A 27,330-nucleotide genomic window follows, 5' to 3' on the forward strand; every position below is an offset into this window, starting at 1 on the left:
TAACCGAAGATATCTATGCTCGGGGAATAATAAGTGACAGAGGAAGTAAGAAAAGTAGCAGAGGCAACCTAAACGCAAGACGTCCATCAAGATAATGTGTACGCTGGACCCCGAAATGAGATGGTACGCTATACATAATGCACCGTGAACGCCATACATGCTCAAGTCATTGGGATGAGAACAGTGGGAAAATAGAGGACAAGCGATGTTGAAAGACTTGAGTCAATAGTGAAGACATGAGGGCGTAGCTAAAGCTGTAGTCGTAGTGATTGTACATCAGCCGGCGATGGCTACCTCACGGCTTTCCCACATACGACGAATCATCATCTCGGCTTCGCTGGCTATGAATGATGGCTCTTCAGGGTACTCTTCCACGGCGGGAGTCGTATGGGCAGCTTCATCGGATGTAGAGAGAATGCGGTGAGAAGGATGTTGGGATTTGGGCTGTTGTGAGGAATCCGAAGTTTCGTTCGCGAGATCGGCGGGTTCTTGAAGATATGTTTGGGAGGCGGAGGGTTTCAGATCTGAGCGCTTCCGGCTAATTAATTGTTTCGGTTCTGGACTTGCACTGTTCTGACTGGGAGACTGCTGTTTGCCGTTTTGGAGCAATGTCAAGGTGGGCGCTGACTTGATTGGTTTGCCGAGGGACGAATGTCGCTGGTGGCCAGCACCCAACTTCGTATCATTGACAAGGGATGCCAAACGACGGAAACTATCCCCGGTCGGTGACTGGAACCGTCGAACCACTGTAAGCTCCAAAGCGGTTTTCTCATATGCCTTGCGGACATGCTTTGCTTCAGTGTCGTGTGCAGGACTGGCCCGCGATGTCCCATTGACAAGTCCTCTTCCTGCATCAAATCCGGCTCCTGGTCGGGCGTGCGCTGCGGCCATGAAAGCCGGGTCCATTGCTGACGGAGATGCGGTCGCTGCCACGCCATGGCCGTCAGGTGGGGAGGTGTTCAGAGCGGCAGTGCGCTGCAGCCACAGCTTCTGCTGGGTGCGGGAGTGCGGTTCTGCGCCAGGCGGCCGGGTGGGAGGGGATGCTCGTGCTCTCTTCGAACTTGCTCCACGGCCAGGAGAGGGCGGCGTTTGGGGGTGATAATGGGGTAAGAAAGAGGATGGAGTGTTGGGATCTGAATCTGTACGAGGAGTTGCATGGAAGCCAGTCTTAATGAACCTCGACACGCCTCCCTCGATCGAAGATGATGTTGCTTGTGTCAAATTGCCTGGGGTATTGGCCAGTGCATTTTGAGACGAGGAGAGTGGTGGTCGGCGCAACCCATCGTGACCGGAAGCTATATTGGTTAGAGAAGCATTGCGTGACAATGAATCGACTGTCGCTGGCTTCGCTGTGGCCGATATGGAGGACATGGCGGGCGGTGCTTTAGCAGAGTGCGCGGGAGTCAGCAGGCGAGATGCAATATCACCGTGGTCAGTAGCGCGACTACTTTCTTCCCGCTCTTCGGTCTTTGGTGGGTGTTGTTGTTGTTGTGTATCACCGTTTTCGCTGGGCTCGTCGTCACTGTCGTCGTCCGGTAAAGGGTTGTTGTGACCAAAATTATTCAGGCTCGACTCGGGAAGGCTGGTCGACCGAGGAAACTGTGGATAAGAACGCTTAACGAATGTCAAGGGATCCACCAATACCGCCGTATTCTCCACACTATCCTTAGATTGAGCGACGGAGCTGCGCCTAGTGCTCTCCGGCGACTGAGTGGTATCCTCCCAGTCCCCGTCGTCGTTGTCGTCGGAATCGGCCAATTCGAAGCCCACAGTTTTCTTCTTGCCTGAGCTGGTCTGTGGGCGATCGGTGACCAGGGCCGTTTTCCCTACCTTGCCTATGACGCTGCTGCTATTTCGGCGAAGCGCAGGGCTTGAGTTGTTTTTTTTCATCGAAGTAGTGGTTTGGTCACTCTCGCCCAAGGCTCCATCCCAACGGACGTGGTGCGTCCCACGCGGGCTTGCGGCGGGTGTGACAGCAGCGGGAGTCGTAGGAGCGGACTTCTTGCGCTGATGATGACGAACGGGTCTTTCCGAGTCAATTTGAGTGTGAGAAAGATGTCTTTGGAGCTGTTTATTCAGGTTTTTGCCAAAAGACGGATTACGATGGTGGTTGCGATGGCCACCGCCGACGATATGGGCACGATGCTGCCGGTGAGAGAGTTTGGAGGATTGTTGGTGGGCGGCGTTGGAGTTGGCCAGTTCGTTTTGGGTGGATGTCGATCGCGTGACGACGGCGTGTGAGGAGACTGCGCGACGACCCAGACCGGGGCGCTTGACGGGGGACGAGGTGTTAGAGGTCGGCATGGCGGTAAGGGTGTATGTGTGCACACCACAAATGGGGCGACGAGCAGCTGCTGCCGAGGGTAGATCGTTGCAATCACGTTGGCCTTGCGGAGAAACTCGCCGAATGGACAAGTAAGGAAAAAGCAATTATAGTAAGAGTAATCAAAGAGCGCTTGCTTGCGTCGTGAGCCTAGGTATCAAGTGCTGTGTATCCCCCGACAGCGCGGGGAGCGCGCCAGGCAATTGGTGGAGGTGAGAAGTTCGTTACACCCGAGGGTTTGGATCAATCTGTGCAGTAGTTAAAAATATCAGGCAAAGGGATGGACGAAATTAAGCTGACGAGAGCAGAGACGCGTGGCGGGGAGGGGTTTAAATTGAAAGTCTCAAATCTCTTTCTCACCCAGAAAAATCCTAGATGACTGATGAGAGGGAAAGAAAGCGAAATCTGGTTCAGAACCAGAAGGAAAAAGAGTCAAGAAAAGGAGAGGTTCTTCATGAAGGGAAAAGAAAGAGAGAAGGAATGAATGAATTTGGGTATTACCATTACGCGTTACGGATCCGGGAGTCTAGACCGCATTGGGGTGGATCGTAGATTTTCCCATTGAATCCAGTCATCACCCTTTCTCCTTCGACCCCCATTGCCTTCATTGGATCTTTTTTCTTCCTCAGAATCTCCTCCAACCTCATGGGGGACTGATTGGACCAGTCTGTTGGTATGAAAACAGCACGATATCTTCTGTGCATATTCCAGGAATTTCCCCTCCAGCAGTTGCCGATCCTCATACGTCATCATACAGATCGCTGCAGCACGCAATATCGAATCCCTGAAAAGAACAAGAGAGTGTGAATCCTGGGCAGGTACCTTTGTAGTACATAGTAGTACTACTATTTACACAATGTAGCAACTGATAGATACTCTCCAGTGACCAGTCATTACGGTGTCCTTCTGGCCAAGAGCCGGTACCAGCCCCGTACCCCATGATTCATTGACTAAACTTCGGCCTGCGAAGTATACCGGACTAATCAGCACTAAGAGACAGCATTACCACGGTACGGACGACCTATATAGATGACAATTATACAATGGTCGGTTTAGCTCGAGCAAAACACCTCCGATCAACCAATAACTCTACCAAGTTGAGCCATTAGATTTTAATCGGGGATTGCTCCCCGATTAAAATTCCACTATGTATTTATTGTCACCCCAAGTGTACAAAACACACCCTGATCACCTCCCCATCCACCCACCATCGACCGTCAAAATCTCACCAGAGACATATCCACTCGCTCGACTCGCCAAGAATATCGTCGCTCCCTTGAAATCCTCCGGGGTTGCCCATCGTCCCGCGGGGATTCTCGCCAGGATACTGGCCGACCGCTCAGGGTCTTGCAACAATGCCGTGTTCATGTCCGTAGCTACATAACCGGGGGCAATCGCGTTAACGTTGATTCCTTTGGCGGCCCATTCATTGGATAGCGCCTTTGTCAATTGCGCCACGCCACCTTTTGCGGCTGCGTAAGCCGGCACGGTCAATCCACCTTGGAATGAAACAAGAGAGGCGATGTTGATGATATTTCCGCGGTGACCGGAGGAATCCGGGGTCCGGGTGAGCATATAGGCGCCGATATCCCGGCAGAGGGTGAAGATGGTGGAAAGATTGACTTGGAGGACCTGCCACCGTTAGAGTTGAATATGCATATCACTCTTCAGCTACGGGAAAGCAACATACCTCGTCCCAGTCACCATCCGGAAAAACATGACTCGGGTGTCGCCGTTGAATCCCCGCGCAGTTGAGAAGGATGTCGATATCATGCCCATTCTTCAAGACGGTCGATACTAATGAAGAGACAGACTCCCGAGAAGATAGATCGGCTGTGTAAATCGTTGCATTGCGCCCTAAACCTTCGATCCTTTGCCTCGTGTCTTGATTGCTAGTGTCTCTCTACATACCGGAAGAGTCAGATCTCTGGAGTTGTTGTTGCTTGACTGATAGGAGATATCAATTTACCTGAACCAGAATGATATCCGCACCAGCTTCAGCCATAGCAATAGCCATCTGCTGTCCAATGCCTCGAGTTCCACCCGTAACAAGGGCGGTTCTACCCGTGAGCGAGAAGAGATCCATTATGGTGAATGATGCAGCACACTAATGGCTGACTATTACCATCCCAGCAAAGTTGCGCGTAGCAAGCCGACTATTTATAACTGCTTATTTCTCATACCAGATTTCCCCTCGAATATCTGTTATGTGAACCCCCACGCCCCCGCATCGTGCGCGTGGAGCTTGTCTAGATGGTGGTGAACAGTCAGCCCTATAGACATTCCGCGTACAAGACATTAGGTTATCAGCTCTACCCTACCAAGCTACATACAACCAGATCACCACTCTCGAATGCCACCATCCGGACCGTAAAACTCCTTTGGAAGCCATGGTTCCGTCTCAGCACTAATTCTCCTGACCATGGCCTCATCGATCTCAATCCCTAACCCGACACCGGACGGTGCTTTCACATATCCCTCATTAATATCAAAGACCGACTTATCCACTAGATAGCTATTCAAGTCAATATCCCCCGCTTCCACGTTATAATGCATCCCTAACGACATCTCCTGGATAACGAAATTGGGCGTAGACAAAGCAACCTGAATAGACGCCGCCAGCGCGATGGGCCCCAACGGACAATGTGGTGCGATCGCCACATCGTACGTCTCGGCCATGGTAGCGATCCGCTTCGTCTCTGAAATACCGCCGGCATGCGCAATATCCGGCTGCAAGACATCCACAGACGCGTCTTCCAGAAACCTCTTCGCATCCCACCGTGTATACAATCGTTCTCCGAACGCAATAGGGATCGTTGTCAGATCGGAGAGTTGCTTGAGCGCTTCGGGATGTTCGCAAAGTAGTGGTTCCTCAATGAACAACGGACGATATGGCTCCAATGCTTTCGCTAGTTGCTTAGCCATAGGCTTGTGTAGTCGGCCGTGGAAATCTAATCCTGCGTCGAGGCCCAATGCCTTGACCTGCTTCAATCGCTCAACACAAGAGTCCACAGCTGAGGGTGAATCTAGCCAGTTGACATCTTCCGTTGCATTCATCTTGACGCACTTGAGTCCTTGGGCGATGCGCGCTTTCCTATCTGAAGCTTAGTATATACCGGTATCTGCACAGGGGGGAACATAACCCATACGCTGCGGCTTCCACATCACTGGGCCGATCACCTCCGATCCACGCATAGACCTGAATCTTCTGTCTCACTTTTCCGCCCAGCAGTTGGTAAACTGGTACACCAAGCACATGGCCCTTCAAATCCCAAAGCGCAATATCTATTCCGGAAAGTGCCGACATAAACACAGGCCCACCGCGGTAGAAACCCAGTCGCCAAGCCGTCTGCCAGATATGCTCAATATCACTGTCATTGATTAGTACTGTCTAGGGAGGATGGACCCAAAATATCGACGGTAGGATGGGACATACTCAGCTTCATAACCCACTAGCCTTGCAATGAGCTCATCCAAAGCTCCCTCCACAGCCTGTGTGTGGCCTTCTAAAGTGCCCTCACCCCAGCCGAACCGGCCCTGTTCATCGGTGACCTTGACGAAGAGCCATCGAGGCTTAACGCGGAAGTACTCAATTGACTTGATTCTGGCCATTGCTGGTTTCCTAGCGAGACAGATGGATAATTATGACTTCTGTATCGTCATTTCCGTAGAGCTATATATACAATCGAGTACACATTTACACATACTGCATACTTCCCCGCGTGGGGGTCCGTTGCAAGGTACTCTGAAGCCCTGCCATCCCACGTTCTAGATATGGAGCTCTATTCGTGGAGAAATACGGGGGAAGCGCAGTGCTCCCCTCAATACACCATTGCCAAAATCGAGCCCAGATTAGCCGATTCAATAACAGCCTTGTTACAAGGCTACTCGGAAAACCCACCCCCGCCAAAGCCCATCGGAAACAAGTCCGAACCCCAATTCTCACCCAGCCCTAATGAGAACCAGAACATCCCGAAGAACCACACCAAAACAAGCGAAAGGCCCCGAATCTAGTAAACATATCTAAAGTTCAAGTTCTCCTTATCCGTCAGATCACTAAACGCCGTCCGATCCATCTCCCATTGCCTCGCCTCCTCACCCTCCCCACCGGGCCCAATTCCCTGTAACCGATCCCGTCTCCGATTCTCCCAGGCCAGCGCCGTCCGCAATACAACCACCAGCACGATCTCCACGAAATGAGACACAATCATCGACCAAATTCCCAGCGGATAGCGCGGCGCCTGCGCCTCTTTATAGAAGAACGGGCCGGCGATATTGCCGGCGCACACACCGATGAAGATCATGGCGCTTGTGACGACTTTCTTGGTGTGGCCGGCGACATTGGCCGTGAGGATGGAGAGAATGAGCACGAAAGAGGCGTTGTAGGACCCGGTTAGATAGTAGCAGATGAGACGGCCGACCTTGTTTGATTCGGGCAGGTAGCAGAGCCCAAAGGAGCCGGCGAGATTGGGGAGGAGGAATAGGATGGTCACGTAACAGCGGTTGTTCTGCGGGAGGCGGTCGTTCAGCCAGATGCTGAAGAGGATCATGAGGGCTATGAAGGCTCCGTAGGGTATTTGCATAAGGGTTGTTACCACTGCATTATTTCCCCAAATCATCAGCATCATCAGAATCAGCATCAGTATCAGTGTCTAACCAATTGAAAAGGTGTTGTCGAAGGAATTGTCTAACGCATACAAGTAGAAAACCCGAATCCCTTTAGAATCAACGTCCCGAAATTCGAAATCCCCCCGTTGGGGATATTCCCTGATAATCCCAGGAGGAGAAACACCCAGACCTTCCAGTCCAGGAAAGCCTCATATATCTGCGCAGGCTTGAGAGTCTTATTCTCGACGCCGGTCTGGTTCTCTCGCAGCCGTTCTACAGCGAGGCGTTTCTCTCGGGGCGATAGGTACCGCGTTGTCACCGGGGAGTCGGGCAAGAAGATGACTATTACTATGCCCCAGATAGAGCATAGGGCCCCGATGATCAGGAACTCGTATTTCCAGGAGGAGAGGGCGCCTTTGATGTGTCCGATGCCGTAGCCGAGGAGACCGCCGAGGGCGATGCCGAAGCCGTTGGCGGTATACCAGAGTCCGATCCGGATGGGTTGTTGGCGGCGCGTGTACCACATGCTTGTGATGAGCATGAAGGCAGGGTCGCTGGGACATTAGACTTCTGTTTCTGGGTAAATCTGGTGGGAAGGATATGTACCTGCATGCTTCTGCTGCGCCGGAGATTACGCGGAGCACGGCGAGTTGCACGAAGTTCTTTGCGGCCGCTGTGGATATTAGTAGAAAATTTGCAACTGTCGTGTGAGAGGGCAAAAGTACCTTGGAGCATGAGGAAGAGTCCCCAGAGGAAGATGTTGGCACCTAAATACTTGCCCACAGGGAACTTTTGCATCAAGAAGTTGGTAGGAAGGGCCCAGACCTAGGGTAGTATGGGGTCAGCGTGGGTATTTTGGAGATAGTCAGGATGTGCCGGTAGGAAGGGGTGTCTCGCAGCTAAAGCTCTTCATGGGCGTCTAACACTGGATAGTTAGGATAATAGTGTATCTTACCAGGAACCCGAAATAGAATACACTGGATAACCACGAATACTGCTCTCCCGATAGACCCAGATCTTCATTAATGCCAAAAATGGCCGCATATGAAAGAGTAGTTTTGTCAATCTAACACCATTAGAAACTTAACCAACCGGATGAAAGAAAACTCACATAGTAAAACGCATAGCAAACAGCCAAAAAGGGCAGAATCATAAAATCAATCTTGCGAACAAGCCGCTTTAGCTCCCCCGGGTCGACATCTTCGTGCAGCTCATCGAAATTCTCGAAGAGCGCCAAGGCAGTGTCACCATTCCGGATCTTACCAGGCTGCCCAGTGATTGCCTCGACGTGCATCATTGAGGGTTTGTTCCCTTGGTTAGCTGGTTGAGTAGGAGCTGGGGTTGGCTGTTCTGCAGTCATTGCGATGCTCTATGGTGTCCAGTTCTGTTTCCTCTACGGAGATCAAGTCTGTCTAAGGGATATTGGACTTTAATCTTCCCCACCTGCTGCTAACAAGCTCTATAGTGCTAGTAGACGCTGATCTGCCGGCAGTGACGTTTAGTCCCCATCCTTGAGCCAAGTACGTGGGGGTGTCTTAGGCGCTAGAATCTGGGGAAGTGGGTTGTTCTCCGCATTATGACCGTGGGTAAGAAGCCTTGAGCTAACATGCTGGGTTGTCTTTTCCTAGATCCTGGTCTGGTATATTCCGTGGGGAGTGCGTGGGGGTCTGGTTTGGCAAGCTGGCAGCGTATGCTTTATCATGCTTCTCTGATGGGTCGGGCTGCAACGTAGCCAAGCTGACTCGTTGTGAGCTGATATCCAAGTTCTACCTTGGAAGTCTTGCTCCAAATTAGTAGGCGTATCAAGCTTGTCTAAGTGTAGTCATATGGGTCGATTGTGGTACCTATGATCTCCCAGAAAATGATCAAGTGCCGAACTTTACATTGCTTGTTACGTTCTGTCAGATACTGCTATACGTAAAAGTTCCAAAGCCTCTCAATCAAACGATCATAGAGAAACCCATATGTAATATAACCATCTATAAGGCAGCCCTCACACGACCATCCACAGCTCGCACCAGCGCATGAATCGTATCCAAAACCGGTGTCTCCATACCAAACTCCTTCGCCTTCCTAGCCGGAAATCCCAAGATAACATCCACCTCCATGGGCCTACCATTCTTATAATCTGTCTGCATGCTACTCCCGACTCCAGGCAAAGAGTTGATCCTGTCCATCAGCTCATCAACAAGCCCATACTCCAGCGGCACACCACACCTGCGACCAACATCGATAACCTCCCGCATCAAACGACGTGTTAAGGGCGTCGCATCCTTACTGGAATGGAGCCAAGATTGCGTATCGAGCAAGGTTAAAGTAGTGATAGGATTCCAAGCCGCATTCCAGACGACCTTCTCCCAGCGCTGGCGTTGCATATCCTCCAGAACCTGGAACTTAGTTCCACCTCCCTCTAACAACGAAGCGAAAGTATTCAACCGAGTCCGCTCAAGTGTTTCATCTACCGATGTGTTGGGGAATAGACCAATCTGCATATCTTCTGACTTGGTATGTTTAACCGTCCCCGGTGATGTTTGCGTCGCTCCTACCCAGGTCTTTGATTCGTAAGTACCGCATACAGAGCATATCGCTGAAGAGGATCATACCACGCATGTGATGATAGAGGACATGGGAAATGTGCTCCTAAATGGCTCCTCATTGCCGACGCCGTTCTGAATGATCACAATGGTTGTCCTTTCGTTCACGGCTGGCTGCAGTCGGGCTACCACTGCCTCTTGGTCGATGGCCTTATGCGCGCAGACGACGTAGTCAAATGGACCGGATACTTCGTCGAGGGATTTTATGACTAAAGTTGTTAGACTTTTTGGCGTATGTATGTAGACAAGGGATATATTACCTTGGTGAGGGCGGAATCTGTGCTGTCCATGGTTTCCGCTGTCGAGGAATATACCCTACGGACAGGAGATTGTCAGTAACGGTTTACGCCCGATTAGTCTGACATCTGACAGATCGATATACATACGTCTCCCTTAACCGCGTCGTAGTTTGACCGCGCTACTACAGTTAGACGGACTCGGTCATTGCGGGTTAAGATGAAGGCGTAGAAGGAGCCAATGCTGTTATGGACTGTCAGTGAAGCAGTATTAAGTAGAAGGAGTCGAGGACTTACGCTCCTAGGCCGTAGAGAAGAATATCAATTTGGTTGCTCATCCTCAAGGTAGTTCAGTTAAAACGTTTCAGGAGATGGTACGCAGCAAGAAAATGTTGAGACGGTGATAGACATACACATACACTAAAGAAGCCCCATGCGGGGTTCGGGGGAAGACCGATAACGGGCGTGGGGTTGATTTACCAAAGTTAAGGATTTGGATTACTAGTGTTGTCATGAACATAAAGAATCCTTCAAACAGAACTAACATTGTTAGTTGATTGTATTGTACGAGCCCTTAAAAACCGGGGTAGTATGTTGCTATAGTCCGGTATATTACAACTTCACTGACCCAACCACGTCTCTCTCCAATCTAGCAGTATTCAAAAGATGTGGTCCTAGCTCCTTTAGATTCCTGACTCCCAAAAATATCATATTGGACTCTATCTCCTGTCGTAGAATCTCAATGGCTCGTCGAGCCCCCTGCTCACCATATCCTGCAGCCAGGCTATACAACGTAGGCCGACCTAAACCTACGGCGGTCGCCCCCAAAGCCACTGCTTTCAACACATCGGTGCCTCGTCGAATACCGCCGTCAATGAAGATTTGCATTTTGCTGTCAATGAGAAACGGAGCATATCGTCGAATCTCAAGATGTGTGAGGAGGGGTGCCTGGGCGCTGTTATCGTTAGCAGTTGTCTTCATCAATGTATGTTCATTGTTGAATTTCGACATACGTATCTTGCGATCGTCCTCCATGGTTAGAGAGAACAATCCCCTGCACTCCACTGTGATATGCCCGTACCGCATCCTCAACGCATTGAATCCCCTTGATAACTATAGGTAGTTTGGTGAGGCCCCGCAACCACGAAAGAATATCCCAGTCGATAAATGGGGAGATGAAGCTGGCCATTGTTTTGGCAACGCCTTGCCCTTTTCTGGATGGGTCGTCTCTCGCCTGGTAGAATCATTGTTAGTCGAATACGACTATCTTGGATGATACTATTCGTACCTCAACCTGAAGATTGAGTCGTTCATCCATCTCCCTCTTCCCTACAACTGGAGAGTCGACTGTGATCCAGATGGCACTGACACCAGCGCGTTCCGCACGCCGAACCACATCTTCAGACTTTGTAATGTCACGATTAACGTACAGCTGCTGGAAGATAGGCTGCTCCGGACTTGTTCTTGCATCCATGACACTCTCAATAACATTGTTGGCCCCATTGGCAAGCACTTGTGCCAATCCTTCTTTCCCAGCTGCGGCTGCTAGGGCGCGCTCTCCATCTGGGTGGGCGAGCTTTGCAATGCCAACAGCGCTCATGTAAACTGGCAATGAAACTTGCTTGCCCAGGATATTAGTCGTTGTATCTACAGTCGGAATGCTGCGAAGGATGCGCGGTCGAAGAGAGACTTTCTGGAATGCCTTGGAATTTTGTCGCTTGCTGATCTCGTCCTCGGCTCCGGAGGCATAATAAGCCCAAGCATTAGGGGGGAGGTGCTTCTGGGCGACGATTTCGAAATCATGAAGATTAAGCAAGCTGCTCAGCGGAGGAGGCAGACTTGCATCCTTGTTTGGTGAATTCATCTCGTGGATGTCATTCGATTTCTCCAGTGTACCCGGCTCAATGTGTCCGCGAAGCGCCGAAGGAGCCAAAGACTGTGTTAGGATCTCTAACTCATGCACTGAGTCGAAGTCCTTTGTTGCATCCTTCCCAGCACAGCGGAGAATGACATTGGGCCCTCCGGGGTGAGCGTCCACAAAATCTACAGAGTATTAGAACCAGAGATAGTCTATATTGAAATCAAATTTGGAGGCCAACCAGTCACATCGTAAACGGAGCCATGTATTGTAACCCAGCAGGATTCTTTGTTATTGTGTTTCTCTACTTCAGCACGAGTCAACCGCATCTTGCAATCCTGTTTTCGAAGGCATGGACTATCGGACCAACAACCAAGTCATCTCCGTTGGAGACCTGGAAGGCTACTTGAATATCCGATTACCATCCCGGAAAAAGCGACGTGGGGTGCGACGTGGGGGTTATCTTGCCAGAAGCAAGTATGAAATGGTGTATGTACCTTCAAATATAGGAATTTTCCATAAATCAGGTTAGAGAACCAAGCTTTCCCCGCATTCTCATCGACTACAAGCGGACTAATGCTCTTTTCGACTAGTGTACATGCAGACCATTGATCTGCGTGCTATTGCCTGTCTTGAATGACCTATACAAATGCATGATCAAGTGAAAGTCGGAAGAATTCATCAAGGGCTGAGATGCAATTTTGCGTTCTGCTAACAACCAAAACAACTGGTATCATGATGATCAACAACAGGGAAGTTCATTTATAGCAAATTAAATATAAAAGTCCATTTCTCGTCACACAAAAGCCAAAAACTCGCCATGTCTTACAGCTCAATCAAGCTCTCTTCAACTGCGGGTCGGGATGGCGGTGGTTGTTGATATTGTGTAGGAGGGGCAGTTCCGCCTACAGGGGAGGCATCATTAACAGGATACGCCCCATGATACGTCGGTTGCCCCTGGGAGTACGCAGTGGCTGGGTGCGCTGGGGGAGGTTGTTGTTGGTAGTAATAAGACTGGGCTGCAGGGTCGGTGGGCTGGTGGTGGAGTGTAGGCTGGCTTCCGGGTTGCATAGGGTGGGACTCTGACAGATGTAAGTACGCCATTTGCTCGGCTGACGGTGGCTGCTCTGGTACGCTCGGTGCTGAAACATTGGAATGTGCAGCTGGTTGATACAAGGAATCGCGCCGTGTCACAGGCGACGGCATATAAGAGGTGTCCACCTCACTCTGTCGAGGAGGTTGATAAGGATTCACATCTTGTTCTGGCTGGTTGGAGGTCGTATAGAAATGTGTCGGTGCGCCTGGGGCAGGATACGCAGAGGGGCTTTGAGGGTAAGGTGTATTGGCAGCTGAGATCTGGGGAGACGCAGCCTGTGCCTTTCCATGCCAGGGTAGATTTTGCGGCATGGCCGGAGGGGGCTGTGAGTACATGCCGGGACTCATGGCACCGCTGCGCATTCCAGTCCTCTCAAGCCCTTCCCCCTCTGGTTGCTGCTGGGTATATGGGGTCCCAGAAACTGGTGGCTTCTCCGCGCCCGTATTCCCATAATAGAAGTTCTCAACCCCACTCTTCCCTTCGGAAGCATGTTGCGGCATCGGGGGGTACACATTAGGATACCGCGGGCCGCTGGGAACGGTCCCATAACCTAGTGAGTGCTGCGAATATGCACTTGAGAGACGCTCCTCCAGCATGCGATCGTAATACCGGACAACCGTCGATAGTTTAGCGTGTAGATCAAGAAGAGTATCTATACGTCCATGGTCAATACCACTATTCTCAAAATCTGAAGAAGAACATACCATGTTTGCTCATAGTCTCACCATAGCTTCGGGCCAATTTGGGTCGAAGGGTGCCGATACTCTCGTACAACTCCTGAATCTGCGGCTCGCGCAGAATTGTACCCGGTGGCTGGTGTTGTAATCGGTCAACAAGAGTGGAAAAGAGGTGAATATTCTCCACCTCCACAGGGCTCAGCTCATAAGGATTCTTGGGTAACGATGTCGCGCCCGGTGCGTCTCGAGATGTGGAAGGTTCGGTAGTAGGGGTGTTTTTCAGAGCGGCAGCGTGTTTTTGCTTGTGTTGTTCCATGTCGCGCAGCGAAGCCTCAATAGCGGCCTTTAGATCTGCATCCTCCTCCTCCTCGATCCTGGATTGACTAGATGCCTGAGGCGGCTCTTGGGTAACCTTCGGCTGTGGGACGTAGCCAGTAGATCCTCTGCCCTGCGCCTCCTCTAAACTCATCTGCAACGCCCGACGTAGGTCATCATCAAAACCACCCTCCGCCCGCGCCGTACGCGGTTCCATAACGGTAGACTTTGTGATAGAGTTATTCTTAAAAGCGGATCGGTCCGACAATCCAGAGGGTGTGAATGGTTTCGAGGTTAATTTTGCGTAACACCCATCATCAACTCGTACAGGCTGTAATATTCCCAGGTGAGGTAGAGGAAGGCTTTTGCTAGAACATTGAGCGTCGAAGACGTTTCCGCAATTCCGGCAGTGGTGTTTGCGATTCATAAAACTGAACGGCGTACGGCAGCGCATACAGACATCTGAGTCGATCCATTCCGGGGGCTTCATGAAGCATCTAATGTTAGTAAACTCAAGGCCGGTGTAGCTGAAGATCAGGTCACACTTACCGCGCTACTCTCAAGCATACTCCCGCTGATTTGAGTCTTTGGCGGAAATCGGAAACCCTCGTCTTGTAACTTGCGATATGTTTCCCCAACATAACTCAGGTCCATACGGCCCTGGGCTGCCATCGCCCAGTCTTGGATCAGTTCCAACATTTTCTCTTTCACCTCTGTGTTAAGCGGAGAACCATCCGCTTTCAGAAGGGAGACGAGGTTGTCCATGAACTCGCGAGAAGCGATTTCGGCGAGGAAATGTGTTCCACCATTCTTGACGCATGTATCTGTCAACTAATAAGACACGTCAGTACACAGGGAAAGCGAATGGGCGCCTCCGAGGTAGTGGCGGGCAACTAACCTTCAGTGTCGCTAACTGCACATTGGGGTTTTTATTTTCCAGTCGTCGTTTCAAAGACCTCATCGCATCTTTAGGTTGAACACTCTTTGATCGAATGAGGTCTGAAACTTCTAAGTTGAGGGCAATATCCTCCCTAGTGTAGTGGTTAGAATCGGGATTCGGTCGGCTTTGCCATCTGACAATGAATCCTAGGGATGATGGAAACAGCGCTATTTAACATACAAAGAAGATGAGGTGGCCTTCTCCACCTGATCATCAATGGGAGAGGATGAAGAGAACCAGCCCGCCATGGCGACGGTAGTAATATCAGAGGGGCGCGATTGGTGTCGAAGGATAGTCAAGCGACGAGCAGCTATGACGTTGGGTAGCGGCGTTGAATGACGGGAAGGAGGAAATGGTGATCGTAAGCGTTGTTTTGCGAAGGCGACAGGATAAATCTGGGTTATCTCGGTCTTCCAGTTGTTGTTATGAAGAAATACCAGGTCTGGGAGGGGAAGAGAGAGAGGAGTTGATACAAGCTCCAGGCAGATCGATCGATACCTATTGACTGAGGTACCGACTTGCCTAACGGAGTAAGTGACGGCTAAGCTTCGTTAGGTAAGGCCTGCGCTGACTCAACTCTTAAGCATACGCATGTGGCGTCATAGACGCGGGCGGTGAGTATCGATACCGTTATTGTGCCGCCTTATCCTTCTTATCCTTCTGATGTTGTCAGGTGTAACTTACAGTTTTTACCCCAGAAACATCCCGCAATCTGTCTGCCTTCTGAGGATCTCCCTCTTTCCTTTATCTCTAATCATCAGCTGTACAAGTTTTCTTTGATATCTCATCCGCTCTTTAACGCATCCTTTCCCTCGTTTTGTGCCTGACGTCCGTTGCTGTTCCCGATAATTGCCCAAACGTGTCTCAGGGCTAGTTACCGCCTCCGAAGACCGACCGATTTCCTCGACGCTTCCCCGCCGAGCTTTTTGAAGCGCTCTTGGTTATGTACAATATTGATTGAAATGCTTTTACCAACCGTTGTATAATGTCCTCAGATGCAGCCGCTTTGCCCTCTCCACCGGGCTTTGCGCCGTGGGAAAATATCAGTCACCCAGGGGGGCAAATTAGGAGACCAGAGTCGCTTTCGAGCAGCAACCATGCCACTCCAGCCGGTTATCAATCTCCGCGATTTCCTAATATCAAGGACCTTCAAGACCAGGCAGCGGCCCTGGATGTGAATGATAATTCATCAGTATGTCCCCCCAAGGTCCTTTGACATACCCGAGTAAGATCGCTAACTCTCTACAGCTCAACGTCCTTCTCAGCAGAGCCCAAGACGCAATAGAAAATGCCAGGAGATTTGCTGATAGTGACCAACCGGACAAAGCTTACGTGCAGTACCTTCGTGCTTCCGAGATTACTATCAACATCATACCTCACCACCCAGAATATCGAATCACTGCTAGCCAGCGCTCGGACTGGTACAAGCAGTTCGCAAATTTGATGATGGTATGGTTTCCAGTCGTGTTTATTCAATCGGTTACAGCAACTTTTGATTCACATTGTTTTATGCAATTTTGATTGACCGCAAGACCATAGGCTGTGCGGACAAAGCAAGGGACTATGGACGATATCAAGCACCAAATCGTGGAAGACAACCTTAGAAGCAATGTACAGCCTACGACTGGAACCGAGCACAATTACTACAGACCTACTTCAGAGCTATTGCCTGCTGGTACGCTTCGAAGCCCGAGCCCAAGAGGTCGTCAAACCGAACAAGGTGATAAGTCAGCACGGATGCCTAGTCCGTCAGAATTTCAACGGTCGTTGGGTCTACAGGAGAGACCGAATAGATACTCGGCACCTGCAGAAGATATGCTGGCCCAGCGTTTCGCCAAACTACGAGCATCACCGCCCGCTACGAATGATTCATTCTCGACGATGAATGGTCAAAGTACTCCTATCCCTGCGCAGGGTTATAATGGCGATATTCCTAGACGGCCGTTGTCTTACATGCCTCAAGGGTCGCCGTCTAATCCAAACCTTGCTTCACCCTCACGGCGACCTCTAGGACCCCGTAGTATGGGGTCATCACAAGATGGCCCCGTCCTGCCTCCTAAAGTCCCCCTCAATACGTCGCTTCCTCGTGCACCAGATCCGGCTTATAGTCCAATCTGGACAGTCCCATCTCAACCGCCTTCAAACCCGCCTAGGACCTCAACCGAGAGCTCCCGCCCAGTCAACCCGCGATACTCCCATCTCGCTAATTCATCCCGGAGCAGCCCAAGCCGTAACGGCTTCGACGACAATCCTTACAGATCGCGGACCCCGAATGGAATCCACCAGGTGAAGGAAGATAGAAGTAACACTGCCGATTTGCCACACAGCACTGCAATCAGCGCCCAGGACCTACTCGACTATCTCCGAAGATATAACGTGTTATTGATCGACGTGCGTCCGCGGGATCAATATGATAGTGGGCATGTATACGCGAAATCTATCATCTGCATTGAACCGGTGGCACTGAAAGAAAACGTGTCGGCGGAGGAGCTTGAGGAGCGTTTGGTGGTGTCCCCTGAGCACGAACAGTCCCTATTCGAGAAAAGAAACGAGTTTGACATGATAGTCTACTATGACCAATCCACCGATTCGGTCAGCTACCTCGCCGGATCCCCTGTTGGAACAACAGCGCCACATCTTAGGGCTCTCTATGATACTCTATACGAGTTCAATGCCTATAAACCTTTGAAGGATGGTCGTCCTCCCGCTCTTTTGCTAGGTGGTCTCGACGCCTGGATCGATCTCCTTGGGCAACAATCCCTTGCCACATCCTCCACGGCTACTGTCCTGGGTTCTCTCCAAACAAAGCGTCCGGTCATGAGACCCGGACGGCCTCTTGGAAGAGTTCCTACGATGGCGAGCGCTAACTCTAGCTTGGAAGTGAGGAAGAGACGGTTACGCGAATATAAGCCCTTGAATCCAGATGAGCTCACCGCATGGATGGAAAAGTCAAAGAATGAAGAAATTGACACTACGACATATATCGAAGAGGAGCCAATGACGGAGGAACCCGAGGGACAAGAAATGGATGAGCCTCCTACGCCATTCGTGCATACCTATGAGGACTTCCTACGGCGCTTCCCGGAGCCCCATGCTATCCAGGAGTCAATGGTGACACCACATGCCCGACCACCAGTACCACCTACGCCTAACTATGCTGCTCCCGTCCCGGTCGCTCCCTCGCGACCTCCACCTGCAGTTCCACGCCCAAGTTATAGCGGTGTTACCGATGGCCGGCAAATTCAACCTACATTGGCGCGGCAGAATTCTGCTACCAAGACTGCTCTTTACACTCCAAGTTCAATATATCGCGCCAAGTTACCGAGGACCGGTCTTGCCAATTTTGGTGTAACCTGCTATATGAACTCGACGATACAATGCTTGAACGCGACGATGATGTTGAGTAGATTTTTTGTTGATAACCGATTCCGTTACTATGTGCAGAAGAATTGGAAAGGCTCGCAGGGAGTCATGCCGGGACTTTTCGCCAATCTCATAAGGTCATTGTGGAAGGGTGACGTGGAAGTTATTGTTCCTACTTCGTTCCGTAACTTCTGTGGAAGGCTAAACCAGGAATGGGCCATCGATCGGCAGCAGGATGCCAAAGAGTTCTTTGACTTTGCGGTTGATTGTCTACACGAGGATTTAAACATCAATTGGCAAAGAAGCCCTTTAAGGCCGCTGACATTTGAAGAGGAGATGCAGCGAGAGAGGATGCCTGTTGCCAAAGTCTCAAAGATTGAATGGGATCGGTATTGTCATCGGGAAGAGTCCTTCATTTCTTCGCTTTTTGCTGGTCAACATGCTAGTCGGCTGCGTTGTACAACCTGCAAGCGGACATCCACCACATACGAGGCTTTCTACAGCATTAGCGTTGAAATTCCGCCGTCCGGTACTGGTGACATCTATCAATGTTTGCGCAGTTATTGTAAGGAAGAGATGTTGAGTGGCGACGAGGTGTGGAAGTGTCCTTACTGCAAATGCGAAAGGGTTGCAACGAAGCAGATCATCATTACACGGGCTCCGCAAATTTTAGTGATTCATTTCAAGAGATTCTCGGCGTCGAAAACCCAAAGCGCCCGAAAGATTCACACTCCGATTGAATTTCCTTTACATGGTCTGCGGATGGATGACTTTGTTTATTCACCGCCAATCCCGGATTCGAATGGTGATTCGAAGGCTACTATGCCACACGACACTACCCTAGCGACTGTACCCCCGTTTACGTATGATGCCTATGGTGTGCTACGCCATATTGGATCATCTATGAGCAGCGGGCATTACATCTCTTTGGTGCGAGACGGAGCGCGCCAGTGTTGGCGGAGATTCGATGATGAGCGAACTGTCGATTTCAATCCCCGCGATCTGCGAAACAAAGACCGACTGCAGAACGAACAAGCATACATTGTATTCTATGAGCGCGTTCCCGCGAAATGAGCGATGGGACTCCTTCTTTTTCTTGGTCGGTTTCGGGCTGAGAGCATCAGTTTTATATCCCAGTTGGCATTGCCGTTGTTATGGTGGACACGTGATATGAGCATATAACGAGCATTTCCTCTTTACGTTTGACGGCAAGCATGTTGAGCGTGTTTAAGCCATTATGAGCCATTCAGCGAGTTTTTATTTTGACCTTGGTTAATTTTGGATGCGTCTGTATATAGGTTTCCATTGGTTGTTTAACGAAGTCATTGAACATGGGAATGACAGGGGCAGTTGTTATATTAGGTTAAATAGTTACATTAGACAAACTCGAAAGAGCCGTATATGGAAAGCATGGCCATGGCTATTTTTGAGCCTTGTTTCACGGTGTGTGATTAGAGGCAGAGAAATATGGGGCGCTTTATTTTGGTATGACAATGCACCAATGATAAATCCCTCGTCGTGACCAACAGTGCAATGCATGTATGTGCAATGATCCTCAAATAGCAGATCACCATACTGTACAGACTACAACTCATAGACTATCTGCATAACCCGATCAATCAACATCAAAAACCGACGACCAACGGAAGGTTAACACCTAATTCTAGCTTATTACTAGAATCATCTCCGCAGCGGAGAGCGGGGAAGACAATCCATCTCGGGCAAACGAACCCGAGGGCGGCACCCGACAGGCGTGGAGACGGCGTGCCCCGAGGTTATTGCGGTTATCCTTCGCAGGACGGCGCGGATTACCGGGCAGCGGGTCTGATAAAGTGATCAAGAACGCGGAATTAGGGTCTTTCACAACGGCTTCTACGATCTACGGTTCCGCTTGAGGAGAAATTCCCTCGAATGTTGGCATATACCTAGGTTGTCTAGGTTTTTACCTAGGGCTTTTGCTTGCCATGTGATGAGTAAGGTCCTCGTAACTTGAACCATAAGAATAGTACCGCATGTGAAAAGACAAATACAATCAATAGGTTTAGAATCTGCCCGGTGACATGAATCTTGATATGTGGCGGGACCCAGATCGCCGAGAGAGGTAGCTGATCCTGTTGATCCTGAATTTTCTTTTTTTACGAAAAACGAAAAGAATAGTAGTGTTTCTCATGCGTAGTTTGAAGTTGAAATGCGATCGATAATGAGGGCAGGATAATTTCCTGATTGGGGGTTGTAGACCCGAATAGGCAATTTCATCCATAACCGAAACCGATCCCCTCACGCCAACTTGAAGGCTTCGATCAATTAAGTAAGTTCCGCGTCCAGCCCTCAAGACTTCCTCAGAATCTCAGATCCTCCGCACATGAAGGATTCACTACGGCGCTTGACTCGGTCGGGTTAGTTGAAATTGGGCGGTCGGAAACCTAAAGTTCCTCTGACTAAGACTCCTAATAAGCGACCGTTTATTGGTGCGCTGAGCCATGGTCGCTATCAGGCCACTTGTCGGCGTCGAGATAGGTACCGGCAAGTGCGATGGGAACGCGCAGACAGGGAAGATGGAGGGAATGGCCTCAAAACCAGGAATTAGAGATATCGTGGTCATTAATAATCCAGTATACCGAATGGCTAGCCAGATAGTACTTCCAGTAGATCTTCCCCGAGGATAAAGCACATAAGAGACCCTGACGGGAGAGATTCACGGCAAGTTAAAAAACAAAGGAAACCAACAAATGGCTGAGGTTCCTGAGGGCCTTAGGCGGAATCGCTGTCGAATCACGTTGACCGCAGTCTCCCCCAACTTTCTCTGATCATCTTCCACTCCTCTTCTCTTCTTCTTCTCGCTCAGCGTCAGCCTCGACTTTTCTCCTCCGTTCCTCTCACTGGTCTTTCCATCCTATCAATTTCCGATCTTTCTCGCGATTTTCCAACCAGCGTCTCTGTCTGTGTTTTAGTTTAGATTTTTGGTAAGTTATGCTCTGTCCTTTTTCGCATTCCGATCCTTCGGGCTGGACAGATGTACTGGATACAAAGGGGCGCATGATGAGGAGATCCTCTTCTTCCCCGTTCATGCCGCTATCAATTCCCTGCGCAGTAATTCACTCGGGGTAGTGTCTCGGCATCTCACCGGTGAACGCTACCGCCCCTGAATGATATCTATTTATCGTCCCGCCAGTCATACTCCCCATCCGCCTATTTATCTACTCTTCTAAGCCTATAAGTACTATAGCTAACATTGTTCCATCCTTACAGTCTTCATACCCCGCAAACAAAATGTCTGAGAACAAGGAATTCACCTTCCAGGAGGTGTCCGGCCACAACACCAAGAAGGATCTTTACATGGTCATTCACGATAAGGTCTACGACTGCACCTCTTTCGTCGATGAGCACCCGTACGTTCCCGACACTCCCCATCATTTGAACCCTCAACCAATGCGAATCTCACATCGTTCCATAAACTGACAATGCATATAGCGGTGGTGAGGAAGTCCTGCTCGACGTTGGTGGTCAGGATGCCACCGAGGCTTTCGAGGACGTTGGTCACAGTGACGAGGCTCGCGAGATCCTGGACGGTCTCCTCGTCGGTAACCTCAAGCGCGTGGTATGTTCTAGGCCTTCACTTCAACAAAGACCAAAATGAAAGTCCTCTATCGCTAACCACTTTCGACCTTGCTTCACAGCCCGGCGACCCTGCTCCCCGTTCTCATGCCCAGGCTGCTACCAACACCGCTTCCAGCTCCGGCTCTACCGGCCTCGGTGTTGGCCTCTACGCCTTCCTTCTCATCGGTGGTGCCGTCGCCTACGGTGCTTACCAGTACCTGAACGCCGCTGCTGAGGCCCAGTAGAGAACGGTAGACAACGGGGAACAAGAAAAACAAAAAATAAAAATAATTAAGAACGAACTTTTCAACACGACCTTGCGTTTTTACTAAACGTACGACCATCTCGATGTGCTTTCCGTTCGGCATCGGGTGGGTTGCTTGGTGATATCCACTGCAGATACTGCTTTCATTGTTTGTTATCTTGGGCTTTGTGAAATTCAAGGAAGACCGAAGACTTTTGGACCTGTTACGATTATAGCCTTTCCGCGCCTCTGCGATTGTAGTAGAAGAGGCTCCGTTTGCTTCTTTGCCTTATCGTTCAATTTAAATAATAGATCGCGCTCTATCTTACTAGTCCTGCTTTTCTCCTTACTCGTGCACAAGGCGGGCCATTTTGTCACCCATTGAGAACTATAGTTCAGTTGCTTGTATTACAATAGAATCAAGAGAAGGATATTACTCGGTATACACAGAAATAGGTATATGCTCGTGAGAAGAATGGAATGTTTAAGTACAGAATATCCAAGTCGGGCGAGTGCCTCCAATGCAAGTAATAAAAGTATATAACACAATTTTTTCACGGACGTAAGACACAATAAGAATAGAATTTTCGGCATCCTGTTCGCCGGAACCTCATTTCATCACCAACGTGAAATATTTAGCCTCCAGACATTACCTGGAGTTACCCTCCAGTCCGGCCCGGACAGCCTCCAGGATCATGTCCTTGGCTTGCTCCAAGCTGTCCTTGTTTCCCTTGACCTCGATCGCCTCACCCTTGGCCTGGTCCTTGGGCACATTGATTCGGCAACCAGTCTGCTTACGGATAGCGTTGATCTGGCTACCTCCTTGTCCAACAACGAAGCGGTAGGTCTTCGGGTCGGGCAGGATTAGGTAGCCAGTCGCAGACTGTTGCGATGCATTGGCAATGGCCTTTTCGAGAGCCGCTTTCGCCTTTGCCACATTGTCACGGTTTCCTGCCAGCACCCATGGGATGGTAGCAGGCTGGGTTGGGTCATTGGCAACAGGGGCGTTTTCAACGACCTTCCATGAATGAGCATCAGCGGCTTGGTCTGGCTCATCAGTGATCAATGGGAGAGATGAACTGCCGTTGACAGCACCGCGAGTGTCTTCCGAGGAGGGCTTAGGTGGTACTTGCTGGCCAGCATGATCCACGGTGACGTGGTAGTCGTTACGCAGGCGACGGAAGAAAGAGCCATTGTCGGAAATAGCATGATGCAAATGCCGAGGGACGTCCACGGTCTCACCTTGTTGGTCCTTAAGCAGGGAAAGGATGTGCTCCTTGGCTTCTGCAACAGCATTGCTAGGACCCTTAAGTTTGACATCAGAGCGTCCAGAGCCTTGCTTAGGGATATCAAGCGTGATGTTGAACTTCGACTCAATACCACGTCGAATTTCTCCACCTCGTCCAATGAGCAGTCGATGTTGAGTAGAAGGAACTTCAACGTTCGCAGTCACCTGATCTTCACGCTCTTTCACAAACTCCTCAATGGCAGCAATAATCTTGTCAACGACTTGGCCGTTTCCTTCAAGTTTAATAGTAGTCTCAGTGCTTTCGGGGCGCGGGAACCTGACAATACGGGATGCACCACCGTCAGTAGGTCCACCAGCATCAGCCACAATCTTACGAATGTTGGCACCTGGCCATATGTTAGCAATTGCAAGAAAATGTAAGTAAATAAGCAAACTTACCACCCCCACCAATCAGAGACTTGTGGTACTTCTTCTCAACGTCGATAGTCTTAGTGACAGTGGCATCAAATTCGGTAGACCGTTGCTCCAGTATCTTCTTGGCTTCTTCGACCTGCTTTTTTGTTCCCTTGATCTTGATCTGTACACGACCCGAGGCATCCGGTGCATCATCGGCCCCAGGAACATCAATTCGGGCACCAGTGTCAGCGCGGAGCTTATCCATTTCGCGACCGCGCTGACCGATTAACGACGGGATTTGACTTTGGGCAACGGACACCGAGCCAGAGTGAGAGTGATCAATGACCCACTGCAGCAAGCTAAGAAGTTCATCGCGGGTGGCATCGGCGCCCTTGCTAGGGCCCTTCACAATGACTTCATCAGCACCCTGCTGAGGTCTGCTGGGGCGGGATCCGCCCGCTTCGCTAGATACTTCGACAGACTGGTCGTCTGCAGCAATGGGTGCCGCGCGGGGGAACTGAACTCGGACATGATAGCGATCTTGAAGCCTGTTGACCTGGCTACCCTGCTGACCGATAAGCTCACGGTGGTATTGGGCGGGGATCTTCAAGACATGAGTAGTTTCATCTTCCAGCTTCTTTCCCAAGTTGATGATTCTAGCTTTAGCAGCATCGGCCTTGGCCTTGGGGCCCTTGACCTCAACCTTGCCGTTCTCCACCTTGATATCAACATCAAATTCCTCACGGAGCTTGTTGATGTTCTCACCCTTCTTGCCGATGAGGAAGTTGGCGAATTTCTGGGGGAAGTCAAACGAAGTTGTATAACCTCTCTCCAGGTCATCTTTCTCTTGCTCGGTAACAAACGCTTGCAATTTTGAGATCAACTCTTCCACTAAACGAGAAGGCCCGCGGAGCGCAACCTCACATTCAGCGCCACGGCCGCTCGGCTCTGCGACGAGAGCGCGAACAGGTATCGAATCCTCGCCCTTCGCCTGCTCTTCACGAGCAATAAACCTCCTAACCTTCTCTTGATACTTGGCTGGTACACTCGCAGACTTTCCCACGATATCATTTTGATCACCCAATGCGCTAGAGAGATACTCCTGAGCTTCTTGGAGAGCCTTCTCAAAGGCGGCGACTTCAGCAGCAGTTGGCCGCTGGCGCGGAACTTCGAATTGAGAAGCAGTGGCTGATGGCCCTTCGTAAACAAGCACTACGTCTGGGCTATCAAGCTCTTCGGGGGTGAGAACATGGACGCCATACTCCTCCTGTAGTTTCGGGATAGCCCGAGACCGAATGTACGGGTGGAAATAGGGGTCAACAGAAATGTGACGAAGCCTTGCTGGAGGATGAGCATGAACAAGATTCATGATATCGGACCGCGCGCGAATAGTGTTTTTGCCGTCTCTAGAGTAAACCTCCCAGGTGACCGGGCCATCAGAACTTGGGGGAAGGGCGATACGAGCGTCGTACATGCTCTCCAGTTCTTTGATGATCTGTCGCTGCCTCAGGTAGCGAGTAAGGGCACGCGCATGGGCATGGGCTCCACTGGGAGCATTCGGGTGCTGACGTGACAGGTCGATGCTTGCCATCTGCATACTCGTGGCAAGATCCATGGCCCGGTTGATGCCATTCTCAATAGAATCCAATGGACCAGTAATCGTAAGGAATTCGCTGTCATCCGACGCAGGTGGAAGAACGATCGCGCAACCAGTGTCAGCAAGGAACTCATGCAAAGCATCAGCGTTATCACCAAGGATAAATTGATGCTGGCCACGGTTGATAGCTAGTTGACGAAGAGTCAACTGGCGCTGGAGATCAGCAGCAAGTCTCTCAATTTCTGCACGAGCTTCCTGGGTTGCAGCACGCTCTCCACTGATATGGATGTGCTTTTCAGGGACTGCCACGAACTGGACATGACCCGGATCAGCCTCCTGAGGTGGAGGCTGGCTTTGCCATGTATCGTACCGAGGGATATGCACTTGGGCATTGGTGCGCTGCTCGATTTCTCTGAGGTTCGCGTTATGTGCCCCGGCAATGAAAGGAAAGAATTCAGGAGGGATAGACTTGAGCCGCAGACTCATGTTAGAAGCTCTCTCCTTCACGATGGCCTCAATTTCCCGGCGAGCCATTTCAGCTGCAACAGCATCGCCCTCAATGAGGACATCAATGGTATCCTCGTCGTCCTCGACCTGTCCCGCAGACTCATCGATGCGGGGAACCTGCACACGTGCACCCGTCCGCTGCTGCATATCCTGTACAACAGCACCTTGTCTACCGATAATATGAGGGCGGGCAGAAGTAGGAATTGGGACGCGAACCGATTGCTGAATCCAAAAGTTAATCCAGGCCGACCCTGAACCAAAGCGATCAGAAACATACCTTGGAGCCAACTTGTTGTGCAACCTCCTTCAGAGCTTGTCTGACAGCATCTACTGAGCCCTTGCCTTCGAAGATTATAGAGCCACCGGGGCCACCTCGCATGTCAACGTTGGCCTTCGAGCGCCTCGAGATATCCCGCAAAATATCCCGCAAAGGCTTCTTCAATTGTCCTCGGGGAAGCATTTGGGACGGCGCCAGTCGGAGCTGCTCGACGTGCTTGCCAGGAAGGCTCATGATGCGGGGGCCTTGTGCTATTTCATGGCTGGTCAGGTATGTCCAGGTGTTTGAGAACGAGTGTTAAAAAACTTACCCGCCGGGGAACCACCAGGCACGCCATTGGCGACGGCGGCAGCAGCTGAAGGCCCTCTAGCGCCCCATGCAGACGCAGCAGGTGCTTTAGGCTTCGGGCCACTTCCCAGGGCAGGGAACAACTCCTCCGATTGTACATCAAAGGCGGGCGTCTTCTTAGGGGCAACCTTGGGGGCGGGGGCTTCCGTAGGGGCCGAGCTCTGCGCTGGAGCATCCACCTTCTGGTCCTGCACTGAAGACGATGGGGGAGGGTGTTTCAGATCTTCTTCATCCACAACATCCTCCACAGTCGGCTTATGGACCTCATCACGTGCATGTTGTTCCTCTAACATAGCAGCCCGAGATTTGGGGATTCCGCCGTTAACGTCGGCATTAGACAGATCAGAAGCCATTCTGCCGGGGAACCGTAATTAAAACTGCTTGACCTCGGAATAATAGATGTATAATTTATTTGCGATGGGGAGGGTGGAAGGCGGATTAACCTAAGGCACTATTTCGTCAATTGATTCGAGCTTGAGATACATTAGGCTGCCAGTCAATCATACCCAGAACCCTAGAAGCAATGGAAAGATGCTGTTCGAGTTGAAACAGCACTATAAGAATGAGAAATTGGTGGTGAATTGTCACCGAGGTTGACAATTCAAAATTTCCGGAGGTGGGCAATAAGAAATAACGGCTGAGATTAAGATATAATCAGTGCATAACAGGATTAAAAAGAAGAGTGAAGAGGAATTGAGGAGAGATTCCGCGGGAGCGGAGAGGATGGAGGTAGGATAAGGGAGAGGGAAGAGAGGATGGGGGGTGAAGGTGTCGGAAATCGACCGTTGACAAAGAAGGAATGATAATAAATTGATGTGGTGACGATGGAGGAAGAAGAACGAAGAGGACAGACAAGACAGTCCGAGTGGTCGGAGACCACAGACCGGGGTGTGCTTATTCCTCTTTGGGCGATTCGACGGCGGAGCCGAACCATCAGCCATCCACTGCCGTTCAGAGCCTCAACCTACCCAGTACTTCTTCGCCGTGATGATCAGCACCTAAAAACTACCTTCATTTTCTCCATTGCACTGCTAGTCGAAGATTTATAATCATCCAGGCTATATGGAAATGGCGATAGCATGTAGCTATTAATAGCAATGTCAGC

The 27,330-nt window shown here is 50.5% G+C and overlaps 8 protein-coding genes across 8 annotated transcripts; 2 read left to right on the forward strand and 6 right to left on the reverse strand.

Annotated features, from left to right (window-relative positions):
* Positions 1-276: 276 nt before the first annotated feature.
* On the reverse strand, positions 277-2,304 carry ANOM_004759 (uncharacterized protein; the record flags this gene model as incomplete). Its single annotated transcript, XM_015550016.1, has 1 exon — positions 277-2,304. The coding sequence occupies one exon, from the start codon at positions 2,302-2,304 to the stop codon at positions 277-279; it is 2,028 nt and encodes a 675-aa protein (XP_015407703.1).
* Positions 2,305-3,511: 1,207 nt separating this feature from the next.
* ANOM_004760 (2-dehydro-3-deoxy-D-gluconate 5-dehydrogenase) lies at positions 3,512-4,409 on the reverse strand (the record flags this gene model as incomplete). The annotated part of the gene is made up of 3 exons (XM_015550017.1): positions 3,512-3,955; positions 4,014-4,226; positions 4,293-4,409. 3 exons carry the CDS (start codon positions 4,407-4,409, stop codon positions 3,512-3,514), a joined length of 774 nt encoding a protein of 257 aa, XP_015407696.1.
* Positions 4,410-4,663: 254 nt separating this feature from the next.
* Positions 4,664-5,935, reverse strand: ANOM_004761 (D-galactonate dehydratase; the record flags this gene model as incomplete). The annotated part of the gene is made up of 3 exons (XM_015550018.1): positions 4,664-5,417; positions 5,473-5,694; positions 5,760-5,935. 3 exons carry the CDS (start codon positions 5,933-5,935, stop codon positions 4,664-4,666), a joined length of 1,152 nt encoding a protein of 383 aa, XP_015407697.1.
* A 398-nt stretch (positions 5,936-6,333) lies between these two features.
* ANOM_004762 (MFS allantoate transporter) lies at positions 6,334-8,291 on the reverse strand (the record flags this gene model as incomplete). Its single annotated transcript, XM_015550019.1, has 6 exons — positions 6,334-6,920; positions 7,022-7,485; positions 7,538-7,604; positions 7,657-7,756; positions 7,887-7,997; positions 8,043-8,291. 6 exons carry the CDS (start codon positions 8,289-8,291, stop codon positions 6,334-6,336), a joined length of 1,578 nt encoding a protein of 525 aa, XP_015407694.1.
* A 619-nt stretch (positions 8,292-8,910) lies between these two features.
* vps27 (ESCRT-0 subunit protein VPS27) lies at positions 8,911-14,895 on the reverse strand (the record flags this gene model as incomplete). The annotated part of the gene is made up of 14 exons (XM_015550020.1): positions 8,911-9,483; positions 9,535-9,734; positions 9,786-9,840; positions 9,912-10,005; positions 10,059-10,100; positions 10,390-10,716; positions 10,775-10,995; positions 11,050-11,804; positions 12,226-12,260; positions 12,449-13,367; positions 13,420-14,191; positions 14,257-14,538; positions 14,606-14,738; positions 14,828-14,895. The coding sequence occupies 14 exons, from the start codon at positions 14,893-14,895 to the stop codon at positions 8,911-8,913; spliced, it is 4,476 nt and encodes a 1,491-aa protein (XP_015407695.1).
* A 737-nt stretch (positions 14,896-15,632) lies between these two features.
* On the forward strand, positions 15,633-19,084 carry ANOM_004764 (putative ubiquitin C-terminal hydrolase; the record flags this gene model as incomplete). The annotated part of the gene is made up of 3 exons (XM_015550021.1): positions 15,633-15,839; positions 15,896-16,096; positions 16,187-19,084. 3 exons carry the CDS (start codon positions 15,633-15,635, stop codon positions 19,082-19,084), a joined length of 3,306 nt encoding a protein of 1,101 aa, XP_015407692.1.
* A 1,776-nt stretch (positions 19,085-20,860) lies between these two features.
* ANOM_004765 (uncharacterized protein) lies at positions 20,861-22,195 on the forward strand (the record flags this gene model as incomplete). The annotated part of the gene is made up of 4 exons (XM_015550022.1): positions 20,861-20,973; positions 21,260-21,399; positions 21,482-21,608; positions 21,688-22,195. Coding segments are annotated over 4 exons (522 nt in total), but the record flags the coding sequence as incomplete, so codon positions are not given.
* A 305-nt stretch (positions 22,196-22,500) lies between these two features.
* Positions 22,501-26,578, reverse strand: ANOM_004766 (putative RNA binding effector protein Scp160; the record flags this gene model as incomplete). The annotated part of the gene is made up of 4 exons (XM_015550023.1): positions 22,501-23,486; positions 23,539-25,822; positions 25,878-26,128; positions 26,188-26,578. The coding sequence occupies 4 exons, from the start codon at positions 26,576-26,578 to the stop codon at positions 22,501-22,503; spliced, it is 3,912 nt and encodes a 1,303-aa protein (XP_015407690.1).
* Between the last annotated feature and the right edge of the window lie 752 nt (positions 26,579-27,330).

This window comes from Aspergillus nomiae (genome assembly GCF_001204775.2).
Source record: "Aspergillus nomiae NRRL 13137 chromosome Unknown contig00103, whole genome shotgun sequence".
Lineage (NCBI taxonomy): Eukaryota > Fungi > Ascomycota > Eurotiomycetes > Eurotiales > Aspergillaceae > Aspergillus > Aspergillus nomiae.